General features: G+C 50.5%; 1 protein-coding gene across 1 annotated transcript; it reads left to right on the plus strand.

Annotated features, from left to right (window-relative positions):
- Window positions 1-11,894: 11,894 nt before the first annotated feature.
- LOC123165466 (glycosyltransferase BC10) lies at window positions 11,895-16,873 on the plus strand. Its single transcript, XM_044583116.1, has 11 exons — window positions 11,895-12,145; window positions 13,089-13,519; window positions 13,757-13,855; window positions 14,185-14,285; window positions 14,360-14,431; window positions 14,601-14,691; window positions 14,980-15,060; window positions 15,776-15,835; window positions 15,923-16,045; window positions 16,174-16,212; window positions 16,378-16,873. The coding sequence occupies exons 2-11, from the start codon at window positions 13,202-13,204 to the stop codon at window positions 16,504-16,506; spliced, it is 1,113 nt and encodes a 370-aa protein (XP_044439051.1). The 5' UTR covers window positions 11,895-12,145; window positions 13,089-13,201; the 3' UTR covers window positions 16,507-16,873.
- Window positions 16,874-20,517: the final 3,644 nt, after the last annotated feature.

The following is a 20,517-nucleotide window of genomic DNA, read 5'->3' on the forward strand; positions in this document are numbered from 1 at the left end:
GCCTTCCTATTTTCTGTCGAGGGTCGAGCCTATAGTGAAGGCCCCTCCCGTGCCATCCTCCCTGGCGGACACCTTCTTGGTCTGCGGTGGCTCGGCTCTGGATTTCTTGCTCTTGCCAGTAGAGCTCTCTGGCACGTCCTCGACGGCAGCGCAACACTCCGAGGAGGTGTGCCCCCTCCCTATAGGGAGTCCGATCAAGTTCAGGCCGGCCCCGCCGTCAACCAACATCTTGTTCACCTTGAGGTTGCGTATCGTTGGTGAGACCAACAATGGCAAAAACCCGACCGCGGTTGTGCGGTCAGGGTGGTCCTCGGCGTCAAAGATGAGGGGCGTGCTGGACCGCTTCAGCGGCTCCTGAGCGTCGAACGACGGCTCCGCTGCTGTAATCTCACGCACCCACTGCTTGAGCTGGCGGTGAGAAGTATGCAGCGAGGCGCCACCATCGACGCACATGGCCTCTGTAGCCTTCTGGAACTCTTGCTCACCGAACTCGTCGTCCTCGTCGTGATCATCGTCTTCTTGTTTCTTGTCACGGCCCCGGGCGGGCCTCTCTTGCTGGTTGTCCTTGCCGGGGCGGCTTCCTTGGCCGCCACGCTTCTTGCCGGATCCCTCGGCACCGTCCTAACCTTTCTCCTTGTCCCGCCTTTCATACTCGGCCTTTTGCTTTTCAGCAAGCAGCTCGACTTGTCGGCAGTTCTGGAGGTCGTGGCCCTTGGTGCGGTGGATCTTGCAGTACTGCTTGCCAGAGCCCCCTGGCTTGTCGGCAGCTGCTAAGGCCCGGCAGGCGGCGCACCCGGCAATCTCCTTGCCGGGGCCGTCTGCCTTGACCTTCTTGGCAGCGCTGGTGTCGTCAGATCCCTCAACGGCAAGCACGGCCTTGCCCTTGCGTTTCCTGTTGCGACACCGTCCCTTCTTCGTCGGGGTGGCGGCGTCTTCGTCGGTAGAGTCGGTTTCCACGCTGGCGTCTTCGCCGGGGTACTTCCTTCCCTCTTCAGCCCGGGCGCATCTATCGGCCAGAACGTAGAGTTCGGCCACATCCTTAACCTTGGTCATCGCCAGCTCTTCGCGCATCTTGCGGTTGCGTACGTTCTGATGGAACACGCTAATCACAGCGGCGGGATGAACGTCGGGGATGTTGTATTGCACCCGGCTGAATCTCTGGATGTACTTGCGCAGGGTTTCCCCTTCCTTCTGGGGAATGATATGCAGATCACTGGCCTGGCCATGAGCTTGGTGGCCTCCTGTGAAGGCGCCAACGAACTCATGGCACAGATCCGTCCAAGAAGAAATGGAATCCGCCGGCAAGTGCATCAACCAAGACATAACGTTGGGCTTCAGTGCCAGCGGGAAATAATTGGCAAGCACCTTGTCGTCGCGAGCTCCAGCAGCCTGCATCGCGATGGTGTAGATGCTGAGGAACTCGGACGGATGGGTCTTGCCAGTGTACTTCTCGCCGACGTCAGGCTTGAACGTGCGGTGGGACGGCCACTGGAACTGCCGCAGCTCACGGGTAAAAGCCGGGCAACCCACCTCGTAAGGTAGGCCGCCGGAGCCCCCCGGTACCCGGTGCTCCATAGCGGGTCCCGCCCGCTTGTCCGACTGGTGGCGTGTATCACGCCGGCGCTCAATAGTGGTTCGAGCATCTTCGTGAGCTCGTTCTCGAAGAACTTGGCGCTGGTCGCGGTGGGTCCGCGGGTCGGACGACGCTACAGAGATGTTATCACAAGCGTCATCACGACGGGCAGACGCCCGCGGCGGCTGGCGAGGAGGAGGAGAGTGCACCGTGGCCGCAGCTCATCCGGTCCTCCCAGCGTCAGCACGCGGTGGCTCGGTGGAGCGCCGACCCGACGGTCCCGCTGGTCGCGGATCATCTTTGTTTGGAGACGGCGACGAGGCTCCGGATGGTGGCCCTCCATTCGTCGAGCTTCTCCGCAGCAGGAGGGAAGTCGAGGAGCAGCTGCGCGCGCGCCAAAGCTTCTGCTGGCGTGGGTGGCGGCGACAGCTGCGTGGACCGTGGCGCGCTTTGACTTCTAACCACATTAGAAGGAGCTCCGTCACGACCCAGCGGCTGCGCGCCATTTTCGCCAGCACTTCGGCGGGCATGCCGAACTCCTTCATCCTGCGAACGACGCACCGGGCTCTTCCCACGGTGGTGTCCAGGGCCACCGGCGTGGTGACGCTGCTCGTCGCGCACACCATGGGAAGAGCGCGTAGTGGTGGCATGTGTGGGCGTCTTGGAGGTTGCTGCGCCGCCCGTGGGTGGCACAACGACACTCATGGAGGGCCCCGCGCCGCCTGCGGGGGGTCGGGCCCCATCTTTAGACTTGGTGGTGTGCGGCCCGTCGCCTGGCGCGCGAACGGCGCCGCTCGCCAGGCTCTGACTGCCAGGCAATGTTGGTGCTCGCGAACCGCGGCTCGGGTTCTGTCCGCAACCGGGTCGCCGCTCGCCCGCGCTCGCACGGGCCGTTCGGCCCCCGACGAGCCGATCGCCATGGCCGTCTTCTTCTTGGGAGCCATGGCAATGAAGAAGCGCTAGGCTAACTACTAGACCAGATTCTCACAATTGCGCCCCCTACCTGGCGCGCCAAAGATGTCGGTGTGGAACGACACCTATGGGATCACAAGAATCCCTACTACGGTTGCCGGGGCGCACGGTTGCAAGAAGAGCAGGATCAGCAGTCAGCACAAGGATCGTTTACCCATGTTCGAGCCGCGAGGATGCGTAAAACCCTAGTCCTGCTTTGGTGGATGTATTGAGTGTTCTTGAGCTCTTGAACTAGCTACAGTAGCTGAATGGTTCGAAAGAGCCGAATCCTTCTCCAGTACGCCATGGGCCTCCTTTTATAGTCGAAAGGGGCTGCCACAGTGGCATACAGGAGGTGGAAAGGCGTACAGTGCTACGAGCTTATCGCTCTTATCGCTCGTATTACAGGACAAGGCACATTTAATGCGCTGCTGAGGTGTCTCCTTGCTTTATTGGGGACGGGAACGAAGCCCGTCCCGTCCGTCGGTGCTCCTCCTCGCTTTCGACACGCGCCCAGGCCAGCGGTGCATGCGGTGCCATGTAGGCAGGCAAGTAGCTGAGGTGGCGCGGTGATGGGGTCTTCATGAAGATCCGCATGCTGCCACGCAGGCGCTTGCTGAGTTGGCCTGGGAGCTGCATGTCGCCACGCAGGTGTCTGCCCAGCTGGTTGGGCTGGCAGCTGCATGCGAACGGCGGTGGAGACTTGGCTGGTGCGGACCCAGAGGTGGCCCCGCTGGCGCCCTTGGCGGGGGCCTTGCTGGGTGGCCCGGCAAGGATCTTGCCGTGGTGTGCTGTTGTCCCCAGCAAGGATCTTGCCGGGGGTCTTGTGGTTCCCCTCGGCAAGGATCTTGCCGAGGATCGTTGCCGTCTAATCCTCATATGATCTCGAGTATTCCTTGTCTTCACAAAGATCTGCATGCCACCACAGAGGTGCGTCCCGAGCCCTGGCCCAATGTGGTTGATGGTGTTGGAGACCGCGGGCTCAAGGGAGGCTCGCTCTGTTGGTGTTTGGGCGTGCTGCCCCGGCAAGGGTCTTGCCGGGGCTGCTGAAGCCGTCCCCGGCAAGGGTCTTGCCGGGGGAAACTGCTCCGCCCCACTGCTTCTTTGCGTTCTTGGCCTTGGCGTTGTCTTGATCGTCTTGGGCTTCGGTTTTACCTCGGTTCACCTCCCTTGTTCTCCTTGGTGCGGCCGTGGGCGCGGCTCCGACTGTCCGTGCACAGGTAAAGGGGTACAAGGGTGCGCCCCTTCTTTTGTACACCGACAGCCGGGATGATGAAGATGGCCACCGGTGAGGGATTCCCCCTTCGGCAGGGTGCCGAAACAGGGTCTCGATTGGTTTTTATTGGCTACAGAGGCTTGCGGCGGCGGAACTCCCGATCTAGGTTATTTTCTGGAGGCTTCTGTATTTATAGGAATTTTTGGCGGAGGTCTCACGTCAGGGGGTCTCCGAGTCGTCCACGAGATAGGGGCCCACGCCCAGGGGGGTAGGGCGCGCCCCCCACCCTCGTGGACGGCCTGAGACTCTTCTGGCCCAACTCTTTTACTCCGGGGGCTTCTTTTGGTCCATAAAAATCATCAAAAATTGGCACGTCAATTGGACTCCGTTTGGTATTCGTTTTCTGTAAAACTCAAAAACAAGGAAAAAACAGAAACTGGCACTGGGCTCTAGGTTAATAGGTTAGTACCAAAAATCATATAAAATAACATATAAATGCATATAAAACATCCTAGATGGATAATATAATAGCATGGAACAATCAAAAATTATAGATACGTTGGAGACGTATCACCAATATGAGCATCCAGGTTCCGCTATTGGTTATTGACCGGAGACGTGTCTCGGTCATGTCTAGATAGTTCCCGAACCCGTACGGTCCGCACGCTTAACGTTCGGTGACAATCGGTATATGAGTTTATGTGTTTTGATGTACCTAAGGTAGTTCGGAGTCCCGGATATGATCACGGACATGACGAGGAGTCTCGAAACGGTCGAGACATAAAGATTGATATATTGGACGACTATATTCGAACACCGGAAGTGTTCCGGGTGGTTTCGGAGAAAACCGGAGTGCCGGAGGGTTACCGGACCCCCCCCCCCCCCGGGGAAAGTTGGGCCTACATGGGCCATAGGGAAGAAGGGAGGCAGCCCACAAGGGGCACCCGCGCCCCCTCCCTATAGGGAGTCCGAATTGGACTAGGGAGGGGGGCGCCCCCCCCCCCCTTTCCTTCTCCTCTTCCTCTCCCTTCCTTCTTTCCCCTTCTCCTCCTAGTTGGACTAGGAAAGGGGGAGTCCTACTCCTACTAGGAGGAGGAATCCTCCCCTCCTTGGCGCGCCCAAGGGCCGGCCGGCCTCCCCCCTTGCTCCTTTATATACGGGGGCACGGGGGCACCCTAGAACACAACAACAGACATTGTCTTAGCCGTGTGCGGTGCCCCCCTCCACCATAATCCACCTCGGTCATATCGTTGCAGTGCTTAGGCGAAGCCCTGCGCCGGTAGCTTCATCATCACCGTCATCACGCCGTCGTGCTGACAAAGCTCTCCCTCGACACTCAGCTGGATCGAGAGTTCGTGGGACGTCACCGAGCTGAACGTGTGCAGATCGCGGAGGTGCCGTACTTTTCGGTACTAGGATCGGTCGGATCGTGAAGACGTACGACTACATCAACCGCGTTGTCATAACGCTTCCGCTTTCGGTCTACGAGGGTACGTGGACTACACTCTCCCCTCTCGTTGCTATGCATCACCATGGTCTTGCATGTGCGTAGGAATTTTTTTGAAATTACTGCGTTCCCCAACAATAAGTGCCTTTGAGTACTTACGATCCGGCCAGGGGCTTCTCCCTGGGACGCCATTTAGGGCTGCTATCGGTGTCTGATTCAGAATTGTCCGCAAGGGAGACCCTCCCTTTCTTGGACGCCTCCGCCTCTGCCTCCAGATCCGTGGAGGCCTCCCTTTTCTTCCTTCCCCCCTCGGGGGGAGAATTGCTTTCCTCCTCCTCCTCATCGTTTTCGGTGGGGGAGGAGTGGTTTTCGGCGTCTTCAAACGTTGCGTCCGAAGTGCCTTAACGGTGGAGGCCGCTTCTTGCCTCCTGGCCCTTCTTCTTGGCCTTCTTCTCTGGTGCCTTGTAGGGCGCCGGAACCAGCATCTTCGTCAGAAGTGGGATAGCTGGGTTTTTGGGCAGCGGAGCCGGACACTGGATCCGCTCCGCCTTCTTTATCCAGCCCTGAAAAGACAAATGGAGAAGCTTAGACATCTTCCTTGAATGCATAGGTAGAGGATACACCTTGAAATATGAGGAACTTACCGAACTGGCGGGATGAGTCAGGTTATAGCCGCGGTCCTCAGTCGTCTTCGGCCAAGACTGATTGGCCTTGAAAAGCACCTTCCAGATACCTTCGTGCGTGGCGCCAAAGAACTGTTGCAAGGTCTGGTGCTTGGCCGGATCGAACTCCCACAAATGGCAAGCCCGGCTTTGGCAGGGAAGGATCCGGCGAAAAAGCACCACCTGGATCACGTTGACAAGCTTGATGTTCTTGTCTACCATGCTCTTGACGCGCGTCTGCAGCACTGACAGCTCGTCCGACGACGCCCAGTCCAGGCCCTTCTTTAGCCAGGAGGTAAGCCGCAGTGGGGGCCCGGACTTGAATTCGGGAGCCACGACCCAGGTGGTGTCGCGGGGCTCTGTGACGTAGAACCACTATTGTTGCCACCCTTTGACGGTCTCCACAAAGGTGCATGTGGGCCATGTGACGTTGGACATTTTCTCACCATGGCACCTCCGCACTCAGCATGTTGACCATCCACCACTTTCGGCTTCACATTGAAGGTCTTTAGCCATAATCCGAAGTGGGATGGGATGCGGAGGAAGGCCTCGCACACGACAATGAATGCCAAGATGTTGAGGAAAGAATTTGGGGCTAGATCGTGGAAATCTAGCCCGTGGTAGAACATGAGTCCGCGGACGAAGGGGTGGAGGGGAAATCCTAACCCACGGATGAAGTGGGGGATGAATACCACCCTCTCGTTGGGCTCCGAGGTGGGGACGATCTGCCCCTTGGCCGGAAGCCGGTGGGCGATTTCCTGGGCCAAGTACCCCGCTTCCCAGAGCTCCGTGATGTTCTCCTTCGTGACGGAGGAGGCCATCCACTTGCCCTGCGCTCCAGATCTGGACATGGTCGGAGTGCTTTTTGGGGGCAGAAAGGATGGAAGCTTGGGTGCTGGAGCTCGAGAACGGATGGGCAGAGAGGAAGAAGGCGTGGGTGAAAGAGTGAATCCTTATCCTCTTATAAAGGCAGCGAATATCAAGCGCCTCCCCACTCGCCTTAAAACTCGCCTATTCCCCAAGGGTCGTGCGGACGGCGCGGTTGGATTACCCACACCCGTATTAATGAGAATCCCGTGATAAGGGGACACGATCTTTGCTTCGACAAGACGTGCCAATGAAAACCGCATCTTGAAATGTGGAGCGGGAGGCTAAAAATGGTTCGAAATAATGACCGTGCAGGGACGTAACGTCTCGCTACAAAAGTTGTCAGTAGATGGGACTTGTGAAATATTATACTCTTTGCAGCTGTGTGTGGTGCCTGTTTTGTAGAGCCGGACACGTTTTCTGTGTTCGAGGACTACTTTGAAGTATTCGGAGGAGGAACCCGCCTTGCAATGCCGAAGACAATCTGCGGGCCGGACACATCGTCATTAAAGCCTGGTTCAGGGGCTACTGAGGGAGTCATGGATTAAGGGGTCCTCGGGCTTCCGGGCTATGTGACGTGGGCCGGACTAATGGGCCATGAAGATACGAGACAGAAGACTTCTTCCCGTGTCCGGATGGGATTCTCCTTTGCGTGGAAGGCAAGCTTGGCGTTCGGATATGAAGATTTCTTCCTCTGTAAACTGACTCTGTACAACCCTAGGCCCCTCAGGTGTCTATATAAACTAGAGGGTTTAGTCCGTAGAGGCAATCATAATCATACAGACTAGACATCTAGGGTTTAGCCATTACGATCTCGAGGTAGATCAACTCTTGTAAACCCCATATTCATCCAAGATAATCAAGTAGGAAGTAGGGTATTACCTCCATCAAGAGGGCCCGAACCTGGGTAAACATCGTGTCCCTGTCTCCTGTTACCCTCGATCCTCAGACGAACAGTTTGGGACCCCCTACCCGAGATCTGCCAGTTTTGACACCGACAGAGGGGATGGGACCGGTGGCAATAGGTGGTTCGCGATAGAGGAGCGCACGTGGCATCTGGCACGTCGACAACGCCGGGTCTCAGCGGCATGGAGCAGCGGGGTCTCGCCGGTGGGCATGTGATGATGGACGAGCGCAGGATGGTGGCGTTGTCTGGCGTCGTGCTGGCGTCGACGGTGGCTAGACCGGGTAAGGTAGATGCATCAGTACAACACTGAAGATGGATTGATGGCAGGTGGTTGCGGCGGCCGCATACCCCGTAGGCGTCCTGGTTGAGGAGTGCGCCAGACTGGTGGGTGCCCCATATCCGGCAGGCGTCCTGGTTGGGACCTCAGGTCTTAGATGTTAGGTTTGGCTGCGAGGTCTGTTTGGTATTAGGCCCAGACTATTAGCATCCCTTCATCAACTGGATATGAGTAGCGACAGATGTTGACAGTGGCTTTAGTCTTACTGTTGTATGACTCTGTAAAGTCTTGTGTGGATAATTAATAAAGTGATGCATGCATCGTCCAGATGCAGAGGCCAGGGTCCTCCTCCTTTTCTAAACAAGAAAAAAATAGAAACATCAGCAAGGTACCTGCTACAGCTGATGTACACAGCTTACGATATGTTATCAAACAGAAAAGAAACAGACACTACAACCTACACAGAAAAGATATTAGTAGTTAACATTCAAGCACAGACACATGCCAAACAATTTATGGACGTCATTTAAGATCCAAACACACATGCGTAGGACTAAAGAGTTCACCGCCGCTGGATTGATCTGTCGTGCAAGGATCAGTCCTTAATCATCGTGTGTGGAGCAGTTTCGGAACAGAAATAAACTTCTGAACCCCCTTTCAATATCATCTTGCGCATTCTGAAGTTGAGGTTTTGGATAAAAGCCCGAGCTGAAAGTGGCGCTCCTGAGCGGGCCACAAAATCTTCCATTATTGGATAAAATAGATCATTGCATAGAGAGCATCATAAGAGTGGGGTTACTTTGAACTACAGAAAAGGCAAGCCAATGTTCTGAAAGGGACAGAATTTGCATGCAGCATCAATCCAAGTTAAAGGTTCTCTCGAAGGGAATCAACCATTGATAAATCATGGGTACGCTTGTAATCTGTTAAAGCATCCTCACAACTACTCATGAATTCAAGTCGAGCATCAGGAGAAGCTCTGCTGTCCACTTGTAACCACATGTGTTGATTAGACTTCCATTCGTGGTCGCAGCTGTCACTGGATACAAATTTCATTTCTTCTAGCACCTTCGCATTCAAAACGAAAAATTTGGCAAATTCAACATCCGCCATGTCCCCAGAGTAGTTCTCCAACACCACTCTTTTGAGATAGCTCTCAAGGCATTCAATTGGATCCAATGGGTCATATTTTGCACATTTTTCATCTCCATCCGTAGCTTCAACTGGAGATGGAGAGAACAAACAGAGTGAAGACGGGTTAATGGGTTAGAGGACAAGTCAGTCATGCCGATGTTGACAGTTCAGACAAGAAAATGTGAATACTCATAGGAATATACAACCTCTCCAAGCAGGGAAAGCATTTGAGGAAGCCAATTACTGCATCAAGATTAGAGCCGACAGATCCGATAAACAAAACCTTCACCGTGCACATTGTGGTTGTCAACCTGATGGCGGTCATTTCCTGATGAACTGGCAAACCGAAATAAGAACAAATACTTGCAGACATGTGAATTCTGATTGCTGGATTGTAGGAGGCTGCTATTACCTGGAAAAACCGTGGTTCCAATGTGGAGTTTGGATATGCCCTTTGACAACACACCCAATAGCTGCATCTTAGGTGCTCGAATTACCCGGACGGTCGTCGACCCATGGTCTGGACTGAGTGGCAGCAACTTCCCAAGGCAAGGGGCGTCCTCGTCCTCAATGACTAGCTCATGGAAAAGGGAAGGCCCCTTCGTGTAAGGAGCAGAGAAGTCGATGTTCCTGAGAGTCGGGGAGCTGTTGCGGAGGCGAGCAATGGCAACATTATCTTCCAGCAAAAGGCTTTCCAATGAAAGGCAGCCAGAGGGTTCATTTCAATTTCACAATCTTGAATTAGTACTCCCTCTGTCCCGTAATATAAGAACGTTTTTGACACTACACCAGTGTAAAACACACTCTTAGAGCAATTCCAATGGGACGACCCATTTTGTCCGCCCGCGTCCGTTTGGGTCGGAGCGGACAAAAGTGGAGGCCCAACACGCCGACCCAAACTCAAATCGTGTCCGCCTGGCGTCCGCGCCGACCCATTTCGAGCCCAAAATTGCGCCTGGAATGTGTCGGCGCGGACGCGGAGCAGACGCGCCGCGCGTCTCCTCGCCGTCCGCCGCGTCCCCACCTGGCGGCCACCCAACCGCCACCGGTCGTCTTATTTATGACGACTTCCGACAGCGGGCCCACACGTCAGCCAGTGGAAGCGTCCTTTTTAACCGCGCGTGTGGCAGGGTCGGCCTCATCCACTTCTCCCGTCCACATCTGGCCACCCACCACTCCCTGTGCTTCCTCGCCGGTGACAGCAAACCCTAGCGCGCCCATGGGCCTCTTCGGCAGCAGCAATGGCAAGGGCAAGGGCACCCCCGGCGCCTCGTCCTCCCGTGCTTCCCTTCCCCCCTCCTCCGGCGGCGCTGCGTTTCCGCCCTGGTCGTCGGCGCCTGCACATCTCGGTGCACCAAGCGCGGTGGCACTGGGAGTTCAGGCAGCCACTATCGTACCCCGATGTCACGCTGCCGCACCATTGGCATTTGGATCCGCAGCGGATCCCGGTGCCGGCGGTTCCGCATAGCCAACGGGCGCACGATGACGAGGTGCGCAGGCGCCGCGCGCAGCTCACGCCGGAGCAGCGTCGGCTGCCAAAGTTCGCCGCCGACTCCCCCAACTGGGAGGCGTGGTTCGCCCTCGAACACGAGGAGTAACGGCGCTCGGGTGTCGACGCCGTCCCGCCGCCGTTCCCACCGCCGCCCCCGCAGGTAGACCCGGAGAACATGGAGGCGGAGGCGGAGTACCAAGCCGCCCTCGAGGAGGCCCTGCAGCACGCGCTGGAGGCTAGCCGCCTCGAGGAGGAAGCGCACTGGGATGGGCTGGAGCAAGCCCTTGCCCTGTCGGCGGCGGGGGACTCCGTCCACACCTCGCTCTTCGTGCCGCCACCGCCACCGTCGCCGCCCGTCCAGCCCAAGCCGGAGCCGGAGCCGACGCGTAAGCGCTCCCCGCCTCCACCCACTTGGCCGGAGGAGGCCTACTCGTGGACGGGCCAGTACCGCGAGTGGGTGAGCGCGCCTCCCGTCCACTTCGCCGCAACGCCGGAGCAGGAGGAGGCCCACCTCGAGCGCTGGAAGGAGCACTGGCTCTGCCAGGAGCAGATGCGCTATGAGGCCATGCTCCAACGTGACGCGGAGGCGCTCCGGCTCGAGGAGGAGGAGGAGGAGCGTGCGCGGCTGGCCGCAATACCGCCGCCCCAGCAAACGCCGGAGGAGGCTGCCCTGGCAGCGTGCCAGGCGGCGTTCGGGTGGGCTGGCCCTACTCCGGTCTTCATCGACCTCATCGACGACGGCGGCGTCGACGGCAAGAGCAAGGGTAAGGCCGACGACGTCTAGGGCAGCGTGCGGGGCGGCAGCAGGCGGGCGCAGATTTTATTTAATGTTTATTAGATTTAGGTGGACTTTGGCCGGCGTTTGACCGGCCACTTTATGTTTAATTATATTTATTTCGTGTAACTTGTTTTTTTTTTTTCACGCCGGCACATTTGGGTCGGCCTTCCCATTGGGCGGTCAAGCCGACCATTTTAAAATGCGGATTTTAAAATGTGGACGCGCACGTCCGCCTGGCCGATCCAAACGGACGCCCCGTTTGAGTCGTCCCGTTGAAGTTGCTCTTATACCATGGGAGGGATGGAGTATTTTTTATGGGCGGATCACCTTATTAACGATCATTACAGACCATCTCGCTAGAGTTGCTCTCTTTTATGCCCTTTGGGCGGGCGATAAAACCTGGGCGAAACGCCAAAGCACGTGTGAGGCTGGCGGAAGCAACAAAAGCTAGGTAGAGCCAACATATGCCAGCCCAGGGCCACTTGGGATTCCACGGCCGAGCTTCGTCGTGCGTACTATGTCAAACAAGATTGTGTGTGGGCGCAAACGCACCATCAGCTGGCGTTAAACTCCCATTTGCCCGAAAAAAAAAAGCTGGCGTTAAACTCCCCTGCAGCCTCTTTCCTGTTTTTTCCTGCTTTCGTTAGCGCAGACACAAAAGTGTAACTCCTCTCCATTCTCTCGCCTTTCCACCTCGCCCCCCACTCCCCCTCCCCGCAGGAATCCTCCCACTTTTCTGTTCCGTCGCCTGGACAGATCTCTCGAGGCGCATCCGTCGCCCCTCTCCGCAATCCGAAGCGGCGACGAGCTCGCGCCGGCGGAGATCCGCCGCCTGAACTGGGTATGCCACGACCCCCCTTTTGTTTCAGTTCGAATCCGCAGTAGCATTTACCCGGGGCGCCGTTCGGGTTGCTGTGGAAATGGAAGGACGGCCGGGATTTCCAGGCGCCTTCTCCTGGCCGCGCTCCGGGTCCTGGCCCTGGATTCTCGCGTCTTCGGTGCCCCTGCGAGGTCAGGGGTAGGGGTGATTTCGGGGTCTTCTTAGGGGTTAGGGGTTTGGTTCTACGCAAGGGGTGACGAGTTCCGGTTTGGGGAATTATCGTTGTGTGTTGTGGGCGTGTCAACTTTATTGTTTAGCCTATAAGTATGTAGGGTTTCTTGTTGCGCGGTAACTGTCGATGGGGAAATTTTAGCGGTCTCCCATTTCGAGGAGTTTCTTGGCAACTCGTCAAGGAAATTTGGCTAATCGGGGGTTTTGATTTTAGTTCTCCACTTGTTGGGGAGCCCCGACGCCACCTCGGGGCTCTTAGAGGGTTTGGCGGGATTGCTTGTCCGCGAAAGGGAAATGAGAGAGTCATCATCTAAAGCATGCGATCGGCGTGTATGCAAGTCAGTGCAATTTGCAGGGGTGTTAGTTGCTAGTACTAGTACAAGGTTATGAATCAGTCATAAAAAAGACAAATGTTCAGTTAAGACAAACAACACACAAGGGATTCCGTTCCTCCTGTAGCTGCACCCCACAGATCTCGAATCAAAGCGGCAACTGTCTCAAGTACTTTGCGATGTGCAACATCATCTATCTTCAGATCGATTCCATGACCATTCCTCAATTGATGTCCCCTTTTTCTTAAATAGGTTATTACTCCATTGTTAAGTGGTGTAGCCTTTTACAGAATTTAAATGTTTTATCCCCTGTTACTGCATCTTTTACAGAATTTAAATGGTTCGTCCCTTGTATTATAGCATATTTAACCTCGAATTATGTTTTTTTACCATGTTTCCAGGTTTTCATAGTCTCGACAATTCTACCGGAATGATGTTTTAGCATGATTATAGAAGTGAAGCCTTGTAAATGTAGATTCTGAAGCTCTGTCATTGCTACACATACACCTGGATCATGGCACCACGCAACAGAACTTCATCTAGAAGGCCTCTCTGGGTCATCGTCTTGATTGCTTTTGTCTGTGCGATAGTCACTGGTGCCTATCTTTATAAACCCCAACATTACACGGGTTGCTACTTGTCTAATTCCTGTGGTTCTCAGCCTCCTCTAGAACCTGTGAGAGTATACACTGATGATGAGATAGCTGCTCGTGCTGTAATGAGAGACCTTGTTCTGTCACAGCCTGTTCAGTCAAAGAATCCGAAGATCGCTTTCATGTTCTTGACACCCAGTTCATTGCCTTTTGAGAAGCTTTGGGAAAAGTTCTTCATGGTACGATTTTTAGCACTATTTGCAAAATTAAAATAAATATATCTCTGCCTTTTCTTAACTGGAAATTTGTACACCTCAGTGGTTGAACTTGCATAATGTTACTAATACTAATGTCTTCTCCTATTTGGAAGAAATGGATTATTAATTGCCATGCCTATCTTATGATAAAGCTAACGGGATGTGCTCACTTCATGGATATCGAATACTGAATCCAGCTGCTTGGATGTAATGTTTTAGGGACATGAAGACCGATACACAATATACGTACATGCTTCAAGAGAAAAGACAGTTCATGCAAGTCCAATATTCGCTGGCAGGGATATTCGGAGTGAAAAGGTAAATTACTAGAATAGATTTAGAGATTGCCTCTTTTTACATTGTTTTTATTGATCTTGAGACCTTGTTTCATATTGTTTGAATTGATCTACACAGGAAAGGTTTTCTCAGATTATATATAATACACTCACCCCCACTCTACTTTCATGGAATGTTGTAGTTTGTAGTCAAGACTCAGAGTCTTTTAATGCTCTTGAACCAGTATGGTTTGTGAGTACTATCATACCTTGTAAAGTCGCCTGCTGCCTGATAAGCATAGTGGATCTAAGTCTGTTTCACAGTTCAACATTTTAGTTGTTTGAAAATGTAATAGTTCAATTTGCCTGTAGGTGGTCTGGGGTACAGTTACTATGATTGATGCAGAGAGGAGGCTCTTGGCAAATGCACTGCAAGATGCAGATAACCAGCATTTTGTCTTGCTCTCTGAGAGGTTAGTCATTTCCTTTGTTCTCATGTAATTTTAAATTGAATACCCTTATCCTAATGCTTTGTTTGTTATTGCAGTTGTGTACCACTGCATAACTTCGATTATGTATATAGTTATCTCATGGAAACAAACATCAGCTTTGTTGACTCGTAAGTGAGGGTTCTGAAGGTTACATTACAGATGATTCTCTATAGATGCAAGTTTTTTTATAATATTTTAAGCTGAACATATGCCTGATTGAGGACCTGCTGGTTCCCTCTTATTCATTATTGTTACACACATCATGGCCTCAACATTGACATGCCAATTATTGTTCAGTTTCGATGATCCTGGTCCACATGGAGCAGGTAGATACTCTGAGCATATGTTACCTGAAATCGTCAAGAGGGATTGGAGAAAGGGTGCACAGGTGATAATTTCTATGCTTGATTTCCCTGGAAAGTGGAATCCTTGTCTCCTTTACCAAATTCAAGTTATTCAATCGCATAAAATTGGATTATCAGAAACCTTGTAAAAATGACAAGAATAATTTAACATCCCTTCTTATTTATATCATATGGTTGCTAAAATGTTGCATCACATTTTTCTTCTCTTCACACTTTCAGAACATCAGTAGTCATCTGTCCTCTAATTTAAACAATTGCCATGTTTTCCTATAGCCTAACATCCCACGTTCTGGTGTGTTCTCCTCTTGCAGTGGTTCACGGTGAAACGGCAGCATGCAGTTCTTATACTTGTTGACACTCTTTACTATGGAAAGTTCAAACGTTACTGTAAGGTAAATATCAGCTAACTTCTAAGAAAATTAAGCAAAATATCATGCTGTCTTTTCCCTTGAGAATTATATTGCCATAATGCCCCCCTAGATGTTTGTATAAGACCAAGGTATTTGACCTTTGTATGGTATGCAACATTTTATACGTTGGTAAATATCCATGCTATTGGATAACAGTTGTTTGAGCTAGTCTTGTTCGGTGTTCGTGATTCAGCTATCACATAATAATACAAGGCCCACTTTGTTTTTTCATGGTCATTAGTTTCGAATGGTCTTTAGGTCACCAGGGAGCCAAGCCCCTGGCCCCTTGGCTCCATTAGCAAATGAAACCTGGGTACAGAGTTTTGTCCAAACTGGACTACTGTAGTTCCTTTGAAACACATAAACAGACAGCTACGGAAACAATTGTGAAACTGGGGATTATGATTCATTGCCCATGATACCTATTACTGTTAACTCTTTAGCTATTTATATCTTGATTATCTGTGTATGTACAATATTCAGCATTGGGGTCTAGTACTCTAAAGTGGAAAACACAGGGGGCAAGTCAATACTATGTTGCTATATAACATTTTTAAGTTAGTACTATGTTCTAATCAATTGCCAGTTTGCCATGACCTACAAGGTTGTTTGATTTTTTTTCTGCATGTGTAAATCAGATTGTTGTTCTTCCTGATTTGTATGTTGCCACTGATCTTGTGATCATTGCACTTTGTAGCCTGGAAATGAATATCATAACTGCTATTCTGATGAGCACTATCTGCCAACCTTATTTAATGTAAGCACTCAGAAGCTCCTAACCAGTTTTTCTTTTCCTTTTTGTACTTTAGCCACCAGTAATATCATACTGATATTGTGCCTGCAGATGGTTGATCCAACCGGAATCGCGAATTGGTCAGTGACACGTGTTGATTGGTCTGAAGGAAAATGGCATCCTAAAGTTTATAGGGCTGTTGACACAAGCTTTGAACTGCTTAAAAGTATAGCGGTGAGTTATACTCGCACATCAAAAAAACGAAAACAGAAGGAGGGGAACGGCGGTGTTATTTTATTTAGTTAATTTGTGCAAAATGCATAGTTTTGGAATTTGTCTAACTAAACATGGAATCTTTGCAGTCTATCGACGAGAGCGTTCACGTGACGAGCAACGCGAAGGTATATAGTTATTTTGATTGTTTCCCCTAATGAACAATTCTACTGAAACCACGAAGTGCCAAGTCGCTACCTATACATTTTCTGCAACCACATGGCTGTGAATCATCATCGTCAACATCATACCCTTCTCTGTGGAGAATCTCACTATTCGTCATGTTCTTGCAGCACGAAATGCAGCGAAGACCGTGCATGTGGAACGGCATGAAGAGGCCTTGCTACCTATTCGCACGGAAATTTTATCCCGAGGCGCTCGACACTCTGATGAACATTTTCTCGAATTTCACCGTCATATGAGTATGGCGGATGCCTCGAGGATTCTTTTTTCATACCGATTGTTGCCCGCCGTGGCGCTGCAGTCCAGGCGCTGTTGTGTTGTAGCTGGTGTCAGAATACACTGCTTGTTCAGCAGAGGTTTGCACGTTTTCAGATGGCACCTGACCTGGCCTGCTGGTCTCTGAAGCAAAATCTCTCAATGGTTAGGCTATTTTAGTAGCAGCTCTTTTAATGGCGATTTTTGCTGGTGTAGAACAGTGGCAACTGCAAAACGAAATGAACCAGTTCGTCTGACCGAGAAGTGCTCTGTTCTTTTATGAAATTGATGCCTGATCCCTTATGTGCCTGAAATGAGCCAAAAAAAATTTGGGGCACCTGAAATGAGCCAGTTCGTCTGACTGAGATGCTAAAGCAGACGGGCGTCTTTTATTTTGCACGTTTGCCATTGCGTAGTAGTCTGAATCTCTTTGCACTATATGAATGAGTTATAATAGAACGACTAATAGTTTGTAATATCTATATGAACATATTTGTAGAATGGAGAGGGAATCAATTAATTATTAGTTGAGTGAGACAATATTACAGTTATTTGTGCTAGATAAACATATTTTAATTACATGCTGGATGCTTTTTTTTAGATTTGTATGAGCAAACTTATAATATCGACTGAGAATTAGTTACTTTCTTAAATCTAGCTAATACAAAAATAGTATTAACTTACCAAATCAATAGATTTATCATGGAATATGTATTCATAGCATATTTATCTTGTAATAGCAAATGTTGATTCTTTTCTTTCTAAAAGCACAAATGGTTGATGGAACTTTGGGTGGTATAGCCCTCTAAGCATAGTTTAAAAAACTGAACCGGTGATTGAACCGATAAGACCTTCGGTTCAGGTTTATACTGGTCGGACCGCTGGTTCATCGGTTTGATTGCTGGTTTTTTTACAGTAAAAAAATATATTCAGAGTAATAATATATGCTGATTTAGGTCAAATAGCAATGGTTTCTTCTATTAGACAACAAAGAAGTGTCGCTGAGGTGATTAGCATAGGCCAATGCCCATGACCTGCAATCAAATCCCACTAGGTTCGACCGCCCGGTTTATTAGTTGGTTTCTCAAAAAAATTGCCCAGTCTGACCGTTTCTCACCGGTCTAGTGTGCTTAAAAACTGCCGTGAAAAAACTACCAGTTTAGGGGTTCGCGTCCCACAGAACTACCACTTTTTTAAAAGTGGCCGAAAACTACCAAAAATACGTAAAAACATGACTAAAAACTACCAGGTTGACTGAATGGTTGTTTTGACAGTTTTAACAGCGATTCTGACGTGAGTGGCCCACTTGCCAGGCGGGCGGCCCGCCTAACGGCAAACGGCGCGCGCGGGGGGCCGTTAGAGCCGCTCGTCGGTCGCACCTGGTCGGGACCAGGTCATAACCTGGCCGACCGGGCCGCTCGTCCCCACCAGCTCTCTCACTCTCCCCCGAGCTCACTCCCTAGCCCTAGCCGTCGCCAGCCATGGCGGTTGTGGATGCAAACTCCGGTGGCGATTCAGGCATACCTCCGGGCGGCAGCGCGGCGTAGCAGCCTTCTCAGTCCGAGTCTAATCCTTCCGCTAGCGGCGCGCAGCAGAGGTTGGATTGGTCGGCGCCGGCGCGACCACCGTCGACGACAAGAAGCAGAGCTCAAGGTCGGCGGAAGCTTCCTCGTTCTGCGGGCGGCGGCAGGTACGACATAGTTTTTTGCATGGTTGTGAGATTCAGAGATTCAGAGAATCAGTAAATTAGGCTAGTTTTTTGCATGGTTAGATTCAGTTATGGTGACCTTGGAAATTGTTAGTATTGTGCATACTTTGTTGTGTAAGAAACTGAAAAAAGCAGTTTGACACAAACTCAATATTGTGCCTAGTTAGGTTCAGTTATCCTGTTTTCAGTTAATAAAGGTTTTTCATTTTATAATTTTCAGAATTGATGACCCAAAGTGGTCAATTTGGTTCCATTTCAATGTCAGAGAATCTGTGGTTCGAAATTTATACCAGTCAGACATATCATATTTGACAATGCTTTCTCTTATTGGGAGTGAGGGCTTTGTGGCTGATGATTATATGTACTATGTATTTGATGAGGAGAAAGGATTAGAAGGTTTAGATAAAATATGCTGTGAAGATGATGTGCAGCAGATGTTGGCACACTCTCATAATGAAAAGTTTCTGAACATAAGAGTAGTGGGAGCTCTTGAGGAATGTAATGCAGATGAAAATCATGAAAACAGAGATAGTTATTTTGCTGAACATTGCATTAACACTCAACAAAGTTGCACTAAGGTGGTGGATATAAGCATGGACAGAAAGGAAGAGCTGAAGAAAAGCATGGTGCAGAGAGAGGCTGACCTTAACCATTTTGAAGGTGACACTGATGTGTCTGAATTTGTTTCTGATGATGAAGCTGCAAATTCAGGTTCAGATGGGAACAATGTGGATTTTCAGTCAGAGTATTCCTCTGAAGATGAAGCTGCAAAACAAGATACAGCAGTGGTACAGAAACTGAAGGTAGTGAGAAAACCTGGTCCAACTAGTAGATCCCACCATGAGGTTGAGAAAATGGAGAAAGCAGATTGGTTCCCTGAAGCAGATGAAAAATGTTTCCCTGGTGATTATGGCATCAGTGATGAAGAAGATGAGCCTGAAGGATCCTATAAACTACCAAGTGGTAGGAAGAGAAGGAATAAGAAGTTGAAAGACAGGATATGGTATGATCACAAACTTCAAGGACCAGTAGAACAGTTCTGTAAGGGCTTGTGCTTCACCACTGTGTATGAGTTCAGAGATGCACTTAGGGATTTTCACATTAGGACTTTGAGAAATTTTCAATACCACAGAAATGCCCCAGATAGGATTATTGTTTGGTGCTCAGAGAGAGCCGCCCAGGGATGTGATTTTTATATATGTGCCTCTAAGTTAGCTCATGAAAAAACATTCTGCATCAAGAAGTGTGATATGTTGCACACTTGTGGAGCATGTGCAGAGTCCACAAAGGTTACTACTAAGTGGATGTCAAGGTCAGTAGAGGCAGCATTGAGAGAAGACATTAGATCTCCTGTGGATGCATTAATTAAGAAGACCAAGACTAAGTTTTCAGTGGATGTATCAAGAAGTGTGGCATATAGGGCAAGGAGGAAGGCTGTTGATGTAGTTCAAGGTGACCACAAGCAGCAGTACTTGAGGCTCAGGGATTATCTTCAAGCAGTTCTTGACACAAACCCAGGTAGCAGGTGTATAGTAACAACATTTGAAGATCCAGAGAACCCAGCACCTACTCCTAGATTCAAGTATATGTTCTATTGTTTAGCAGCTTCAAAGGAAGGTTTCCTTAATGGTTGCAGACCATTTATAGGTCTTGATGGATGCTTCATCAAGTTAACCACTGGACAGCAAATTCTTGCAGCCACAGGAAGGGATGGAAACAACAATATTTATCCTATAGCTTTTCGTGTGGTTGACAAGGAAGATGGTGAAAGTTGGAATTGGTTTTTAACTCAATTGAGATGTTGCATTGGCAGTGGCAACAAATTTGGAACATACACTATCATGTCTGACAGGCAAAAGGTTGGGAAGAATTTCATTGAGCAATTTATGTTATTACTTTTTTAATTATTTCATTTTTTTCAATTGTATTAATAATTTGTGAATGTGCAGGGCTTGCTTAAGGCAATAAATGAGGTATTCCCTGATTCACCTCAAAGGTATTGTCTTAGGCACATATATGCAAATTTTCAATCTGCTGGATTTAGAGGCCAGGAACTAAAGAAGTGTATTGACAAGGCTAGCTACTCCTACACTAAACATGGGCATGAACTAGGCATGGCAGAGCTGAAAGCACAGTCTGAGGATGCTTGGAAATGGCTCAAAAAAATTGAGGTCTCTACTTGGGCTAGGTTTGCTATGGATCATACTTGCAAAACAGATTTAGTTGTGAACAATCTAAGTGAAGTCTTCAACAAGATGATACTGGATGTTAGGGCCAAACCAATAAG

This window comes from Triticum aestivum, chromosome 7D (assembly GCF_018294505.1).
Source record: "Triticum aestivum cultivar Chinese Spring chromosome 7D, IWGSC CS RefSeq v2.1, whole genome shotgun sequence".
In the NCBI taxonomy this organism is placed as follows: Eukaryota; Viridiplantae; Streptophyta; class Magnoliopsida; order Poales; family Poaceae; genus Triticum; species Triticum aestivum.